Source organism: Neofelis nebulosa, chromosome 3, assembly GCF_028018385.1.
Source record: "Neofelis nebulosa isolate mNeoNeb1 chromosome 3, mNeoNeb1.pri, whole genome shotgun sequence".
Classification (NCBI taxonomy): Eukaryota; Metazoa; Chordata; class Mammalia; order Carnivora; family Felidae; genus Neofelis; species Neofelis nebulosa.
In genome coordinates this window covers 12,778,158-12,796,356 of record NC_080784.1, presented here as the reverse complement: position 1 = coordinate 12,796,356, position 18,199 = coordinate 12,778,158, and the positions used below count along the sequence as shown (strand labels likewise).

At 39.0% G+C, this 18,199-nt stretch overlaps 2 protein-coding genes across 2 annotated transcripts in view; one reads left to right on the top strand and one right to left on the bottom strand.

Annotated features, from left to right (window-relative positions):
- The window catches only part of LOC131506285 (tropomyosin alpha-3 chain-like), a 38,151-nt gene extending 33,714 nt beyond the window's left edge, over nucleotides 1-4,437 (top strand). Inside the window, 4 exon segments of the mRNA XM_058719742.1 lie at nucleotides 3,226-3,518; nucleotides 3,520-3,611; nucleotides 3,865-4,004; nucleotides 4,007-4,437. Of these exon segments, the coding sequence (XP_058575725.1) occupies nucleotides 3,226-3,518; nucleotides 3,520-3,611; nucleotides 3,865-4,004; nucleotides 4,007-4,293 (812 nt within the window). The 3' untranslated portion in view covers nucleotides 4,294-4,437.
- Nucleotides 1-18,199, bottom strand: part of TENM3 (teneurin transmembrane protein 3) — a 2,564,262-nt gene that overhangs the window by 1,951,830 nt on the left and 594,233 nt on the right. The gene's annotated exons all lie outside the window — the stretch shown is intronic.

Here is an 18,199-nt window from a genome sequence, read left to right as displayed (position 1 = left end):
AGCAAGACAGTAGATTTAAATGCAACCTCATCAATCATGACAAACGTAAACAGACTAGGGATTCCAAATAAAAGGTAAATAACGTCACACTAGATTAAAAAAACTACCCAACTGTACTTTCTTCAAGAGAAGCACTTTAAATATAATGCAAAAAAGAGGGGCTCTTGGGTGGCTCAGTCAGTTGAGCATCTGACTCTTGATTGCAGATCAGGTCATGCTCTCACGGTTCCAAAATCAAGCCCTATGTGAGGCTCTGTGGTGACAGCACAGGCCCTGTTTGGAATTCTCTGTCTCCCTTGCTCTCTGCCACTCTCCCATGCACATATGTTCTCTCTCTCACAAAATAAGTAAACATTAAAAAAAATTAAAAACATATAATGCAAAAAGACAGTCCAAAGTAAAAAGAGAAAATAAACACACACATGCCCACACACACCACACACTAGAAGCTGGATTGCCTAGTTTAGTATCAGACAAAACAGACATCGAGACAAGGAGTAATAGCTGCACAAGTAGACACCATATGGGGCCATTAACAAGTCTCAATCATGTTTTTGGCATCCGCACGGGAGTGGGGAAGCAGGCCACAGCTCATCACTGTGTTAGAGCTCAAGTGCCCTAAGGAGATAGCCCTCATGGGTGAACGGCCCATTTCAGTTTGTTGGAGATCAAACAGCTGCACAGGGTGGTAGAAAACTAGAGTCCGGACGACACGAAGTGAGAGTGTGCACAGCTGGAGGGAGATGCCTGTGAGATGCGCAGACTGATGACATACTAGAATATTGATCAGATAAGTAAATATACGAAGGATAAAGGGAGACATTCCATGTCTGTGAATGAGTCTAAGAATACGAAAAGGTAGGTATCCTTGTGAACTCATGGTTTTCAACATAAAAGTTTGATAAATATAAGCATTTCATGCATGCATGTATGTATGTATCTGTCTATCTATCTACCTACCTACCTACCTATCATTATATAGTCTGCGGAAGCAGATGCTAAGCCAGACTTTGACATGCAAGATATTTGTAAGTGATCAACAACTACAGAAGGTAGGGGGGGAGAGGTGAGCAAAGGGAAAAGTCAAACTTTCTCAAACTCTTTTTCAACCTCAAGGGAAGCTTTGAAGCATTAATGGCCTTCCAGACTCATTCCTCAATGGGCTGAAATGCCCAGGGCCTTTAGACCCCCGAGATGATCAGTCAATGTGGATTTCTTCCTGAAGGACCGCGAGTCGGGCGAGGTAGCTCTCCGCAGTTGAAGATAAAGCCCTGAGACCTGAAGTCTGTCTGCTGCGTCTACTCCCAGCAGACACATTTCTAGGTCCATTACATACAAACCTACAGATACAGATACACACACACACACACACACACACACACACACACACTTCAGCTATAATGCTTGTTTTGCAACAAATTTGCCCTGGTATGGTTGACGTACTTGGGAGCATTTGGGGCCTAATATATATTTTGAGTAAGTGTCTGTGCTATTTCCCCCTTTAAAAACATGGATAAAAGTAGAAAATTGTACTCAGCTAATATGAGGGGTGGGAACACACAAAAGCTCCACATGCACGCTCCACATTTAGCAGCTGTCTCGATTCATTGCATGTATTGTTGTACATGGTTGTGTTTTGTTACATTTTTCTTACTCGTAAACTGTCCTCTATGTATTAAAACAAAAACCAAACAAAAAACCCCACCTCATTAAACATCTCAAAATCGTTTCAGTGCCCTGCTTCAAAATGCCAAGCAGAGAGTGTAAGTAAAGCATCCTCTCTGCGTGAAGAACTGAAGGTGACAGAGCCCAATCTCCCCTCAGTGGCTCCTTTAGGGGCCTGCTGTGGCTGATTTCGTGGTTTGACATGTCCCTAGTATTTCCAGAGACTTTAGCTGTTGAGTAAAGCCATTGATTGAGGGGAGAAAATGGTGGGAAAAAGAAAATTGACAGTAAGACAGAAGTGAAAGGCGGCTATAAACTGGATCAAATATTCAGTTTTTTTTTTCCGAATATTCAGTTTTGATAAAATCTTGATAAAATATCTATTATACACACATGGCCCAAAAGACCTACAAATGAAAGACAGAAAAGTCTGTGCCAAGATTTGAGGCTGTTAAAAGTGGCTTAACTGTGGCATTTGGAACAACGGAGCAATGACCCACATCGGTCCACGGCAGGCGTTGCAACCCTTCCTTCTGGTTTCAGATTACCCAACCTTCCACCAATTCATAGTAACTGAGAAGCTATAGCTCTTCCAAGATCCACTTCCATAAAAGACCTCAAAAATTTGTTTTTTTCCAAAGGTGAAGTACCATATTTACCATAGTTATTATGTATTTTTAACCATTTTTTTATGTGTGAAATTATGCTTTTATTAGGTTCTTATTTTCTTTCTTTTATATGTCACTGATGAAAACGTTGAGTGTTTCTGCTCCAACCTTTTTCCATAAGCCCTGTGGTTTTTGTTGCCTGATTATGCATAACGTAGTGATTTTTAGGAATGTGTGTAACATCACAGAACTAACTGTATATACATATGTACACATCACACTCCTCTATTATATATAAAAATTGTACGAGATGATATAAACAAAAATATATGGCCATATAACTACATATGCTTCAATTAGGATCATGCAATCTCCTTTTTTTTAGCTCTATGCCTTCTGATCTTTAAACAATTATCTATAAAATAAAATACATTAAGCTTTTTTTTTTTCATTATGAAAAGCAAAGTAAAGGGACAAATGCAGCAAAATGCTGAGTTGTTCCAGCAGCAATTTCTTATATCCTAGGCAAGGAGAAAGGTCCATTATGGGAGCAGCTTAGCATAGTTTAAAAGCACAGTTGGATCATATTTAATAGCAAAAGCATCCAACTTGGGACAGCAGTGGGGTCCCACAGCACTAGACAGCACACACATTTTGAAGGTTAATGATGACCTAGTCTATTCTTACACTGCATTATTCTACTCTATGCAGAAATTTCAAGAAAAAGGTAGAGGAGTACGTGGGAAGATGTGCTGAGGACTGCCAGAATAATGTACAGGTATATATGTAGTTTTATTTCTTATGGATTTTATCTTCCCACGTCCATGCCTGTCATAAGACATCTCTGATCATTTCTTCTCAGAAGAGATGTTTTATTAAACCCCAAGGAAAAAGTTGTCTGAAAGACTCTTCCGGCCCTGGCCGTTGTTTTCCTGCTCTCTGCTATTTAAAGGTTGCTGCAGAGAAGCATCTGCAGAGCCCAAAAGAGGTGGCAGGAAGCTAAGAGTGGCAGGAGTGGGCAGGGGCTGGGTGGGCACCACGGCCAGGGTCACCGCCACAGAGGCACTGAAGTGTAAGATCCAGGCTCTGCAGCAGGAAGGCCAGGATACCCAGGAGGGGGCCAAGCGCCCTCTCTGCTCTCAGGCGAGGGGGGGACGTCGAGCCTGGGAGCAGGCAGAGGCTGAGGTGGCCTCCTTGAACCCCAGGATCCAGCAGGTGGAAGAGGAGCTGGACGGTGCCCAGGAGCGAGCGCCTGGCCACTGCCCTGCAAAAGCCAGAGGAAGCTGAAAAAGCCGCTGATGGGAGTGAGAGAGGAATGAAAGTTATGGAACACCAAGCCTTAAAAGTTGAAGTAGGGGTGCCTGGGTGGCTCAGTCGGTTAAGCATCTGACTTCAGCTCAGGTCATGATCTCACTGCTTGTGAGTTCGAGCCCTGCCTAGGGCTCTGTGCTGACAGCTCAGAGCCTGGAACCTGCTTCGGATTCTGTGTCTCCCTCTCTCTGCCCCTCCCCCACTCATCCTCTCTCTGGGTCTCAAAAATAAACAAACAAACAAACAAACAAACAAATAAATAAATAAATAACATTTACCAAAAAAAAGATGAAGTAAAGACAGAACTCCAGGAAATCCAACTCGGAGAAGCAAAGTGCATTGCAGAAGAGGCAGTGGGAAGTATGAAGGAGTGGCTGGGGATTACAGAGGGGGACTTGGAGGGCAGAGAGGAGCAAGCCAAGCCGCAGAGTCCCTGTGCCTGGAGACAGAGGAGCCAACCAGACCGACAGACCTGAACGTGAAGTGCCTGAGTACTGCTGAAGAAAAGGACTCTCAGAGGGAAGACAAATGCAGGGACGGGGTAAGGCTCCTTGCGGATACAGTCCAGGAGGCAGAGCCCCGTGCCGAGTTTGCGGAGAGGTCGGTGGCCAAGCTGGAGAAGACAACTAATGACTTGCAAGATCAGCTGAGAGGCACCAAAGGGGAGCACGTCTGTACCAAGAGGCTGGCTCGACTCTGCCTGACCTGAATGAGGGGTACAGCACCCCAGGCCCATGCTGCCTCTGCTCCTCCCTCTGACCTCCACTCTGCCTTTCCCTCACCAGACAGAAGTTGGCCTTGGAACTGAGGGCTGACCTTCCACTGGAAGGCTGCTTTCTCTCTTTGCCACCTCTCTCCCACCCCAACTCCTGTGTCTTTTTCAAAACACTGTCCCTGCCGCTCTCCTGAGGTTCCATTTGGGCTTGAGGCTGAGCACCTTCGGAAGCAACATTTAAGAGAATGTGAGCACAATGTAAAGGTTCTTGAAAGTATGTTGTGTTATACACGTTTTACAATTACCTTTTCTGTTGTTGATGATGCAGCAGCCATTTGTACAACATTCCTAACAATTCCACGTCTGAGGCAGTAGTCTAACACCTTCCTCCCATTTGGAAGGAAATGTTTTGACTTAATGCATACTGTCCCCTCCACAGGGGAGGGAGGGAGAAAGGCAGAGGCCTGCCTTACTGAGGGCCAGAGACAGGAAAGGGACCCATGGTGATTCCACAGTGATTCCAGGAGGAATTAAAAACGAAAAAGTGTGGCTCACAGTTTCAGCTTTAAGGCATCTTCAAGCAACTTTGTTTTTATTTTTATTTTTTCATCAGAATTGACCAAATTGAGATGTGAGCCTTCTGAGACCAAATCCTTCTTGTATTTTTACCCCTTTCTCAACCCCTCACAGAATGAATCAGGTTCCCCTGATGTTGAGGTGACCACTTATTTGCTCTCCTGTCTCCTTTAAAGAAAAGAAAAGAAAAGAAAAGAAAAGAAAAGAAAAGAAAAGAAAAGAAAAGAAAAGAAAGAAAAGAAAAAAGAAAAGAAAAGAAAGGAAAGGAAAGGAAAGAAAGGAAAAGAAAAGAAAAGAAAAGAAAAGAAAAGAAAAGAAAAGAAAAGAAAAGAAAAGAAAAAGGAGAGGAGAGGAAAGGAAAGGAAAGAAAGAAAAGAAAAAGAAAAGAAAAAAGAAGGAAGGAAGGAAGGAAGGAAGGAAGGAAGGAAGGAAGGAAGGAAGGAAGGAGAAAGAAAGAAAGAAAGAAAGAAAGAAAGAAAGAAAGAAAGAAAGAAAGAAAGAAAGAAAGAAAAAGAAAATCATGTGTTTGCCATTGATTTGGCCATATGAAACAGACTTGTCTTATCACTTTTTTGTGGGTCTGAAGCTGTTGCCTCTAAAAGTGCCACCTCATTGTGCTTTGTATCAGTTAGTGCCGGAGAGATCTTAAGTAGCTTATGTCCAAAACTCATTTTAAATTTTATGTTATTTTGAAACTTTGCTTCTTTAGGGTTGGGGCACACTGGCCATCCCAATGGCTGAGAACTCTCTGCAGTCTTTGGGCGGATGTTGTGCTGATCTTTTAAAAAAAAGTTTCTTTCCCTACCCAATTCCCCTTTTTGGTGAGGTTTCTGTGAGGTCTGTTAAGTATGCATCCTGCTGCTCACTGGCTTAAAATGCACTCTCCTTTGGTGTGCTCGCTCTCTCTGGGGGCTAATTGAGAGAAAGAAATTAATACTGCAACTATTTTGATATTGCAAATCAACAGGTGTCCTTTTGAAATAAAGAACCAGCCCCTCCAAAATAAATAAATGGAATACATGAATAAAGCTTGTTGGAAATGCCTTTGAAACGGCAAGAGGAGAGTCGTATTGAGCATTTCTCATGTGTGTGTTAGACATCTGCATATCTTCTTTAGAAAAATGACTTTCCATATCTTCTGCCCATTTCTTGAACTGGATTATTTATTATTTGGGTGCTGTGTTTGAGAAGTTCTTTACAGATTTTGATGTGGGAAATCAAATAGCTATGTCCTGGGTTAGGAGATTATAAAGAACACATTGCAAAGCAGAAAACTGCTTTCTGGCCTTGCTGAAAACAGCAGACCATGCTTGGTTTATCTAGTTCATATCTCTCTAGGGGGCACTCACTTTGCTTATCTAGTTCATGTCTATCTAGGGGTTAGATCCTGCCTATTGTCATAAATTCCGCAGACAATGTTATCGCATGGAATATTTTATCCTGCCTTGTTTTTTTGCACGTTTTCTATACGTTCTTACCGGCACAGAGCCCACCAACGTACTGCGCAATGTTACGCTAAATGTCATCTCAGCACATGCAGGAGCTTGAGGGCAGCTCGGGGAGAGTTCTCATAGCCTCCCTCTCACCTCCCCTGACTTGGATGGAGTCTTTAGTCATCCTTTGTGCCCCCCTCGGCTTTGCTGGACAAAGCCGAAAGCCAAACTCACAACTGGTGACTCTGACGTGATCCCGCAACTTGGATACTAACCCTTCATCACGTGTACCATTTGCAAATATCTTCTCCCATTCCTTAAGTTGTCTTTGAGTTTTGTTAATTATTTCCTTCGCTGTGTAGAAGCTGAAAGGGGAACCCTCGCGCACTGCTGGTGGGAAAGCAAACTGTGCAGCCCCTCTGGAAAACAGTACAGATGTTCCTCAAAAAGTTAAAAAATAGAACCAGCTTATGAGTCAGCAATTGCAGCACTAAGTTTTTACCCAAAGGATATAAAAATACAGAATCAAGGGGACACATGCATCCCAATGTCTATACCAGCACTATCAACAATAGCCAAAGTATGGAAAGAGCCCAAATGTCCATCAACTGATGAATGGATAAAGAATATGTGATATATATATATATATATATATATATATATATATATATATACACACACACACACACACACACAATGGAATATTTCTCAGCCATCAAAGAATGAAATCTTGCCATGTGCAACCATGCGGATGGAACTAGAGTGTCTTACGCCAACTAAAATAAGTCTATCAGAGAAAGACAAATACCTTATGACTTCACTCATACGTGGAATTTAAGAAACAAAACAGATAAACAGAGGGGAAGGGAAGAGAGAGAGAGAGAGAGAGAGGTGATGCATACTGGGTATTCTATGTTAAGTGATGGAGTCACTCAATTCTATGAAGGGAATGGGGAGGGGAGGGGAGGGAAGAACAAAAGAAAAAGAACAAGAGGAGAAAGGGAGGAAGTTCTTACAGGTCAAGGGGGGAAAAAGGGAGAAGCTGACAGGTCACAGGTTATGCCTGAGTCAATGAACCCTAGACTCTCAGCTTCACCAAAGTTTCCTGTGCCTCATGACCTGGAAAAACAGCCAGTCAGGGGTTTGCCCAGTGAAGGTATCTTGGAAAATCTTCACAGAATGGAAGTTAGAATCCCCATTCTTACCAACCAAGTCAAGCAGCTTGGTAACACAAAAATAAAAGCAATCCACTGAACACTGAAATTCTCACCATGTCCTTCTTTATCTAAATAACTTCCTTAGTATGTTTCAATCCATATCCCTTTCTCCACACATTATCTCTTGATCTCTGTCCCTGTAACTGACTCTTTTTTCTATCTTCTCTGAGTCCAATTGGCCACATCAGAAGTATAAATCAATAGGAGTATACAACTGCCCTAATTCTTGTCTTTTCTAACGGAAGCGAAGAAGAAAAACAACCTACCTCACAACACTAGATTCTGCCAATTCATGATTCATGGGAAAGAGTAATGGGTAACAGATAAAAAAAATCCAGAAAATAGGCCCTTCTGGGAACACACACACAGCAAAAACTATAGAGTGCATTTAGTCTATTAGAACTTTTATTGGAACCATTATGTACAGTTAGAACAGATCTGTGAACCGTGTGGGAAGAATTCTAGGCTCTAACATTTGTAGCCTGTATACATTAAGACAATAACGGTACCACCAGATGTCTTTCATATGAAGATTCTCTCTGTACCTGCTCATTAATTCCCTGGGATTCCCAAAGCGTCAAGGAATAGACATTATGCCTCATCAGGCAAAGAGTATAAATGTACCTCCCAAAAGGCTTTAGAAAACTCAAAACACTGAATGGCTTAGCTTACCCAAAAAATAAGTTACCTAAAGTGGTCTTCTCTACTGGCTGTGAAAGTTTATTTGAATAGTCTAAGAAAAAGTGAACACGGTGTATATTATATCTAATATTCAGCTCTACATTACTAAGTCTGAAAGACATTCTTCTTCCACAAAGGTTGTAGTCATTGCATTTTTCAAAACCTGTGTGACATATACCATCACAACGTTGGTTAAAAGCAACATACAGGGAAAGATGTGTATTTTCCAATTGCAAAGTCCTCTTTATTTCTCAGAGATCAAGAAAAGGATAGAACAGCAGACAGCTCATAAAATTTAAAAGTAATACTCAAAAAACATATCAAGTCAACAGATATTTTCTTCACCCTAGATATGTGTTTTATTAGACAGTTCTGTAGCTTTCTGGAAGACATTTCATCATTAAAAAAAAAGTATCTTTACTTGCCCAGAATGATCGGCATCAAAGCAAATTTAAATCTCTGTGATCTTGAGAAAACAAATTTGTTTATGATTATTTTGAGACAATATATAGAGTAAAATTAAGTCACTGCTAATGAGAAAGTAGAAATTGGGTCTTAACTTCATAAAACTATTTTCTTGAAACAAAATCTCCAGATCCTTTTATTTGAATACCAGGATTAGAGCTATGTTTATTTTATTGCGATATAATCTTATTTTCTAGTAACTGTGAAATATGAAATAAATCATAAGCATACTTCAGTGACCTCAAAGGTTTTACTGTCTTTTCCTTATCCTTTAAGGAGCCCTATACTCCCCTTAGAACTTCCTCCAACCCGATCATCATAATGGCCTTCAAACACTCATGATTACTTTTAATATATGCAGAAAATACCTACATTCTATGTAACATTTTCAAAGATGCTAATTTTCAGGTCTCTACAGGGTTCAAAATTAACCATCTCAAATATGAGCTGATAGCTATTAATAAAGGCATGATACCACATAGGCAGATTTCCAGTTTACTAAGTTGCCTTATCAACATTCTTTAAAATACAAAGAAAGCCCCTCCCTCTCCCCTTCTCCCCCTTCCTCCCTCCCTTTCCCTCTCTCCCTCTCCCTCCGTCTCTCCCTTTCTTTCCTTCTTTCCTTCCTTCCTTCTCTCTCTTTCTTTCCTTCTTTTCTTCCTTCCTTTTCTTCCTTCCTTCTTTCTTTCTTTCTTTCTTTCTTTCTTTCTTTCTTTCTTTCTTTCTTTCTTTCTTTCTTTCCTTTTTTTCCTTCCTTCTTTCCTTCCTTCTCTCTCTTTCCTTCTTTCTTTCTTTCCTTCCTTCCTTCTCTCTCTCTCCCTTTCCTTCTTTCCTTCCTTCCTTCCTTCCTTCCTTCCTTCCTTCCTTCCTTCCTTCCTTCCCTCCCTCCCTCCCTCCCTCCCTCCCTCCCTCTCTGTCTCTTTGTTTCTTTTTCTCCAAGCAGGTTTCACACCTAGTGTGGAACCCAATGCATGGCTCAAATTCATGACCCTGAGATCAAGACCTTGAGATCTAGAGCCAGCCGCTCAAATGACAGAGCCACCTAGGTATCCCACAAAAGACTTTGTAATAATGGAGCTCAGTGTGATGGGGGAGGAAATTTCTGGATGTGAGTTACTTGTTTTTTCAAGGGGAGGAAGGTGATTAGTACAAGGAGTCAAAAGGGGGGTTGCTACTGGCTGTCTTCAGAATCTCATGTTCAAAGACATGGTACTTCTAATGCATGCCATCATCAAAACGACAAATGACTGGAGATAAACATTAAGTGCAGAAAACCTCATAAAATTAAGATTTAGGTCAATGGGTGAGATTATTTTACAAAATCTGCTCTGGTAAAGTATGAATGGACTTGATATAAAAACTTCTAACTGCCACATAAAACAAATATGCTGCCCTATATAAACTTGAAGACAGAAACAAAATTATATTTGCCTATGTTTAAAAGCTTTGGTCTCTTCATGTGTGATTTCTCTGGTTTCTTTCTTATAGATTATTGATGCATGGTGTACCAAGAAAATATATATATATTTTAAATTATCGAGGATACTGTGAAAATTTGTATCTGTAGCCTCACCATGTTGCACTTACGTGTACTAATGATATTAAATACATACTTAGTGCTTTGCCTATTTGGAGAAATAAAGTTGGAGTCCTTATAGGAAACATAATTTCAAAAAAAATTGTGTATCAGTTATGTCCCATGTGGAGGTGGGCAGTATAGTACACACAGAAATTATTTTGAATTATCAATTTGTTTACCAATTTGTTTCTCATTAGCTATTGAACCAATGCCAAGTTCCTTGTTTTAGGTATCTTCTAATTCAAGTTGTATTACTTGAAAATAATCCTTGAAAGTAAAACTGAAGCTTGCTGAATTAACACAACATAGATATTATTGTTGACATGAATAGATTTGTCTCCTGAGACAAGAGCTTCTTCGCATATAAAATAATTTTTACTTACACATGTTTTTCTACAATCTTATTACAATTTAATTTTTGTTGTTGTTATTGGTAGAATCTTTGCCACGTTGAATCCAGAATACAAAATGGAATAGAAAAATAAAATTGATAGAGAATATACCAAGAGCCTACAAGAAGAGGGCAAGATAACAAATATTTCTTGAGGGCCTATTTCAGCCAGTCTATATACCTTACCTAATTGATTTACCTTGGCAATCAATAAAGGCAAATGATATATCTAAATTTTAAATTGAAAGTGTGGATGCCTCAGCGAGGTGGTACAATTTACCTATGACCTCATAAATATTGATTGGTGGGACTAAAAATTCAAAGTAACTTCTCTGTGTATTTCCAGCTGATGGCCATACAGATACATAAAATTCACTTAAAGTGTGTGATCTGTATTTATGTAAGAAACAGAGATGAGAATCTATGCTATCACAAAAAAGACTTTCCTGGAGAGAATCAAGGAATTACACATATTTTAGCAGACTGTCCCTACTCTGTAAGGACTTAAGTCTTTGGCATGGCATGTCAGTGTCCCTTCAACGAGCGCAATCTACTCTCCAGGTTTATCTCCACACTCTAGTCCTCACACAGAAAATTCTTGTCAGACGGCTTACGGCTTCCAAGACCTTCCCCACACCATGTGCATTATTTTATTCTCTTGCTTCCTCCGCCTCAAATGGCCTTATCTTCTGAGCACTGGCAGGCAAACCCATGCTATTTGTTTAAGTTGCACATCCTAGGTTCACTACAAAATGAAATATTCTGTTATCCTGTTTACGAGACTAGACATACTCTCTTCAATGTGTCTTTGGCTAACTCCCACCCCTGAAAGTCCTTTCTCAAACACCACCTTCATGAGGACCCCTGTGACCACCCTATTTAACATTTAAAGTCTCTTCTACCTCTCCCTCAGTTTCTCTTACTCTGCTTCTCGTTTTATATTTTCCATGGCACTTCTAAAAACCTTCATAATTAACTTTCTGGGTTTGTGCCGTCCCCAATGGCAAGTATGAGCGAACAGATATCTAAGCAAAATGGGGTGAAAATTGCATTCCTCCCTTGTCTGGATGCTCTCCAGATTTGCAACTAAGAAGTGCTGGGGCTGCAACTGGGGACATAAAACTTGAGTGGCTCTACAGGGAGTATCCTTCTATGGCAACAGAGGGCACGCCATTCTGCAGACAGAAGTAGGATTCTAAGTGGGAGGGTGAGAGAGGGATAGAGTGGTAAGGACACTAAGAAATTGACAAAGAAGCACTCTAGGCTTCAGACACCTGTTGATCCATGTTTTATTTACTTAAGAGGCCCAAGTTTACATCCAAGCTTAGGGATGGGTGATGGGACTTTACCCTTTTGTTAGCCTCCATGTTTTGTGTGAGCTAGCTCTTCTAGTTTTCTGTGAAACCAAGAGCATCTCCACTAATAAAGTATTAACATTTATCTGTTTTCTAAGCAATCTGCATTTAGTTAATGTGCATTTGTCTCCAGTTGTAAACAACTTCTAAATACCACTTCTTCCCCCCCCCCCCCACAAATATGCCAAGGATTGGTTAGGTCAATGGTTGGTTTTAGTAATTTTCATTTTTATTTTATTTTACTTTTTAAAAATTTTTTTCAATGTTTATTTTTGAGACAGCGAGAGACAGAGCATGAACGGGGGAGGGTCAGAGACAGAGGGAGACACAGAATCTGAAACAGGCTCCAGGCTCTGAGCTGTCAGCACAGAGCTCCATGGGGGGCTAGAACCCACAAACGCGAAATCCTGACCTGAGATCAATCGAACTGACCACGCAGGCACCCCTGAACTTAAAGTTCTTAATAACAGTGCTATCTGACAAGACACTCTAACTTAAACATACTGTGCATGCACATACCTGAGTTGAATTGAACAATAACATCTGATAATGTCATTCAATTAATGCTTACTTGCAAGGAGCAGCTTAGTGTAGCATTAACACTGACAATGGAACAGGAAAAAGGTTTTTAATACCGTATGGTTCTCCAAGAAGACATAACCACCATTGACACATTTATACATCAAACAACAGAATGGCACTGAGATATATAAAGAGACAACTGTGAGGCACGTAAGGAGTGATGTACAAAACTGTAGTCATGCGATTGTACTATATACAACTCTCAGAAAATGTTAGATCAAAAAGACAAAAAAAATCAGCGTATAGTGTCTGTGAATAAAAACAACATGATTTTATATCTATGTGTAGGGAGAAAAATCTTCTGCCCTGAGTCAAAAAAGAAAACATATTATTTCTAACTCTAGATGAACATTTGTAAGAAGGAAACCAGACTAGAAAGAAAGTCTCAAAAAGTGAAAAATAAAACCGTCAAGGCTATAGTCTCTAACGTAAATGAGATTAAACTAGAAATTAGAAACAAAAGGATAAAAAAAAGTCTAATACATTGGGCAAATGAACACTAAAAATAGAATAATTCATGCTCATTAGGATACTTGGGTTATGCAAGAAATAAACCATAAAATATCATATATTTAGAAATGAACACTCTAGGGAACATACTGAATAAGTACATACTCATGTGGACAGAAACTATAAAAATGATATAAATATTCCCTTAAGAAAACTATTCTACAAAAATGTGAAAGACACTATTAAAGAAAGAACAGAAATGATTAAAACAGGAAAAAGGAATTTCGTCAAAAAATACTTTTATGAAATAATTCCTAAAATGACCTGGCATGTTTGAGAAAGGGTCAAAAAAGGTATGGAAAATATAAGTCACATGAATAACAAAAAAAGTCTTCAATACCAGGCAGGAGGTATTGTAAAACATTATAAAAGGAAAATATTTGTATATATTTGAATACACTAATTTGTATTTTAATATCTAAATAAGTATCAATCTAATGGACCTCGACCCAGAAAACTCATAAATTGTTAATGTTCACTGAAAATGGCATATGACTTAAATATACTACTAAAAATAAAGAAATGAAAAATCCATTTAATTAGCACCAGGTATCTGTTTAAATATGTATAATTGTTATACTATTTAGAACCATTACAGAATTCTTAAAAAATTGGAAACTTTAAAAGCCAAAATTCTTCTACCAAATTCTAGAAATAGAAAAAGTAAGAAGAATGTATGGATTAAACTCATTTTTGTGCAAAATAGATGAATAAAATATAAATAAATACGATTAAGCTGAGGACTAAAAGACACATCATGAGCTAGGAGACATCATCCAGGAAATGAAAGGATCATTCAATATTAGGAGATAAAACTTAGTACTCTAATAGACTGAAAAAGAAAAAAAAAATCTTAATGGAGAATGAAACTCATCTAATTAGTAATGGCTGTTGAAACTAATTTAAAAATACATACATACATACATACATACATACATACATACATACATAAGGCTAGCAACACAGATATACAATGGTATGCCCACAACCCGGTAAGGAATTTACCTGAACTCTATTCCTAACATTTAGCATCAAAATACAACCACAGCAACTATTAACAGTATTTGTGATGTATTTTTCAGTATTGTGATGAAAGTTCTACCCAATCCAATAGCCTTAAGAGATAAATTAATTTCTAGATAGCATTGCCTTCTCATAAAATCTGGGCAAACTAACTGCAAAATTCTGAGATTTTGTATTCTATACTGTGACAAAGGCAAGCTAAATGTACAAAATAAGTAGTTTTCTTATTTGCCAACAATAGCCAACTTCTGAAAGTTTTGGCAAAAAGAATACATATTCAACATATCGGCACAAACTACTTACTTAGAAGGAGGTTTAAGGAAAAGCACACTGTCTACATTATAATCCCATAAAATTTAAAGGACACACATATCAAATAAACTCACCAAGGCAGAACAACATCTTGTTCCTGAAAGGGAAGTGTCAATCTTCTGAAGATATAAATCATACCCTCATTAGTCTACAAATTCAATGCTATTCCCATCAAAATCAAAATTATCTTTACTATTATTTGTAACAAAAGCTGTTAATTTACATAAGTTCACATAAATGAGTATATAAATACTAGTAAGAAATGTTTGCCAAAAAAAGGTATAATTTGGAAGAATATGCTTTAACAAAACTCTATAAAGGTCTTATGACTAAAATAGTTTAATCCTAACAAATAAAAACACACAGTAGTTTAGAATGAGACAAATAATTAAATAGAAATAGTATTTAAAATCTTGCCATCATGATAGATTGTTCTAATGAATGGTACAAATGCAGGGAATAACGATTTAAGAAAAATTTAGCGATATATATATTAGCACAAAAATGTAGCAATATATATTAAGGATGTATTAATAAGCTTATGGTAAAATTAAAGCCAAACTAAATGCAAGCTGAGATGAACAGAGATGGAAAAGTGTGTTTTCCCTATCTGTTAATACCTTCAAAGTGTAGCTTGAAACTAATTATGGAGATATGTGGCTAGGACCTACCTGAAATCGACTATCGCCTTCTTTACAACTAATGGAACTTCTTTATTATTATTGGGGGAGAGCAATATATCCAGCTACATGTCAACATTTCTCAGCCTACCAGGTATCTATGATTATGCTCTGACTAATCACAGAGAAATGAATTTTGGGAAGGATTTCATGAAAGTCTTAAGAGGCACGGTTAGATCCCATTTTCCCATCTACCTTTACTAGTTTGGGCTACCTGAAACTCAGGTGCCATGGCTGAAGTGCCAACAATCTAGGAACAATGGAACAGAAGGATACTAGCTAGGCTCAAGGGACACGATTTATTCCAGGATGTAACATAATGGCACCTGACCTTCAATCTCTCAACTCCTTTTACATGGGAGAATAAACTAATGTGTGTTGAAGTCACTATTGTTTTTGGATTTCTGTTATGTGCAACCAACCCTAACAATAAATTATGCAGGGTACAAGGGATTCAGAGATGATTAGAGATAATGATTTAAATATAAACATAAATATGGTAAAACATAAATGTTAGAAAGAAAATAAGGACTGGACATGAACATCACCACTCCCCCCCCCCATTCTTTACCATGGAATGAGAGCTGTTATTGTATTAACACAATTCACACAATTATATTGGAGACAATATTCCACTAGTAACACTGAACAAATCTCAGAGTGTTGTTGGAATAAATGTACTTGCTGACCTGACCATCATGAAACTTTTTTTCTCTGTAATTATTCCAGGATTTTAAGGAGCAGAGATTAGATGGGGAAACTCCAATACTCAGTAAAGCATGGTATAACACATCCAAAACATTTTTTTTTTTTGAGAGAGAGAGAGAGTGAGCATGTGCAAGAGAGCAGAAGCAGGGCAGAGGGAGAGAAAGAAAAAATCCTAAGTAGGTTCCATGCTTAGTGCAGAGCCCGAGGCAGGGCTCAATCCCACGACCCTGGAATCGTGACCCGAGCCAAAATCAAGAGTCGACCTTCAGTGGACTGAAACACCCAGTCGGCCCCAAAACCTTACTTTTAAGTCATTTTTAAAGAATCACACTTTTATGGATGTTTCATTAAAAATTTTTGCTCATCAAGATTATGTAACTACTATGAACCAAACATATAGTGGATGTGCTCTGAGGTATTATTTTTTCCCTTACTAGTATTCTAAACACTTTCTTTAAGTATATAAAAATACATTCTATAAGGTAACATTCTAATAAACAGATGTAAAACTTGTGCTAAAAAAACAGACTTAAAACTTTCCCTCCTGGTATCATATATTGCACATTAAAATGAAGACCAAGATAAATCTAGCTGGATATATGTTTTAAACATATTTTTAATAATTTTAATATTAGCATCAAGACCAGTGGCCCATTTAAAAATGTTCTGGAAGTAGGAAATGTTCCTTGTGTTATACTGATTGAGTTGATTTTTTTAATGGGTGTGTATATAGTAGCTTTGAAAACAAAAATTAAACCAGGTTTCATGAGATGTGAAAAGCTTTGCAGTCTAATACCCAACGGTGGGGGTGGGGGGTGTCCTCCTGGGCACACAACTGTGAAAGTTGGTAGCAACGCAAATGACCACTCCTCTGACCTGTCAGGCAGAGCTCTGTCATACTCAGAGGAACATCAGAAAATGCAAAAGAGCATTGGCAGAAGCTTGAAGGAATATGGGACAGACGAGATCCAAGGAGCAGGTAAGAAGAAAAAAGGCAGCGAGGGCTTCTCTGGGGGAAAGGATGGACTCCTGAAGACAGACTGGGGCTAACTAAGCACTACATATGGTCCAACGAACATTACAGACATTGAAACTGTAATTTTCTAGATGATATCATTGGAGACTCCTTTCTACTATTGCTGGCCTAAAGGAAAACTTCTGAAAACATTCTCCAGCTGCAGTGTTCTATGGTGGAACTCTACAAATGCAAACTTCAGGTCTGGAATGTAAAACCTGTCAGAAGACAAACTCCTTTACCCTCTCTGCCTCCACTGCGCACAATACCTGCTAGTTCACCAGAGATGTTCATCACTTGCTGAACGTGCCTTTTGTTGTTACTCTGCTTCAGTGATCTTCTTCATTTTACCTAGAGGTAATTCTGAACATCATTTCAGCGTCCAATCCGCATACTTTTTCTCGTACGGAAAGTGATAGGATTGCCTCTTCTGCTCCCTCTCTCTCCTGTTCACACCAAGTACAGGGTTGATTCACTATAGATTCAATGGACCTGGATATAACATACTTGTACCACAGAAGTTGTTTTGATGGCACATCTGACCTTGTCCCCCGACAAGACTGAGACTATTTCAGGAACGGGAATTTGAGAGTACTGGAGACAAAATTTCAGTGTTCCAGCGGAGAAAAAGATAGCTTGCTCAGAAAGAACCCACCAGGCAGACAAGCTCATTCATTCATGTGTTCACAGTCGGGCAGGCAGAAGATTACAAGAAGCTCAAAACGAGGGGTACCTGTGGGACTCTGGAACATCTCACTTCCTCAATGCTCTCTTCATTTTCCCTACTTTCCACCCTTCATTTACGTCTGGCTTCCCAGCCCCAAAGCTTCTCTCTATGTCTAGAATGTGGGGGCGGGGGAAGAAATCCTCAGAGAAAAGATTGCCTTCCTGTCTGGTAAGAGAAGTGACCTAACCAAGTGTTCAAACGTAAAAGGGTACAGACTTAAAACTGGAAGAGTGGGGCACCTGGGTGGCTCAGTCGGTTAAGCAGCTGACTTCGGCTCAGGTCACAATCTCGCGGTCCATGAGTTCGAGCCCCGCGTCGGGCTCTGTGCTGACAGCTCAGAGCCTGGAGCCTGTTTCAGATTCTGTGTCTCCCTCTCTCTCCTCCCCTCCCCTGTTCATGCTCTGTCTCTCTCTGTCTCAAAAATAAGTATACATTAAAAAAAAAAAATTAAAAAAAAAACTGGAAGAGTGTCTTCCTTTTATACCTTTGATAGGTCTTAAAATTTAGAATAATCTATACCATTCTGAGAGCTTAAATGGTGTGTTGTGAACTGTGGTATTTTAAACTGTTGTGTTTATATGAAAGCTATTCAGATTTGTGGAAGGATTTAGTTTTATAAAAATATGCTGTTAGTTGATAACTCAAT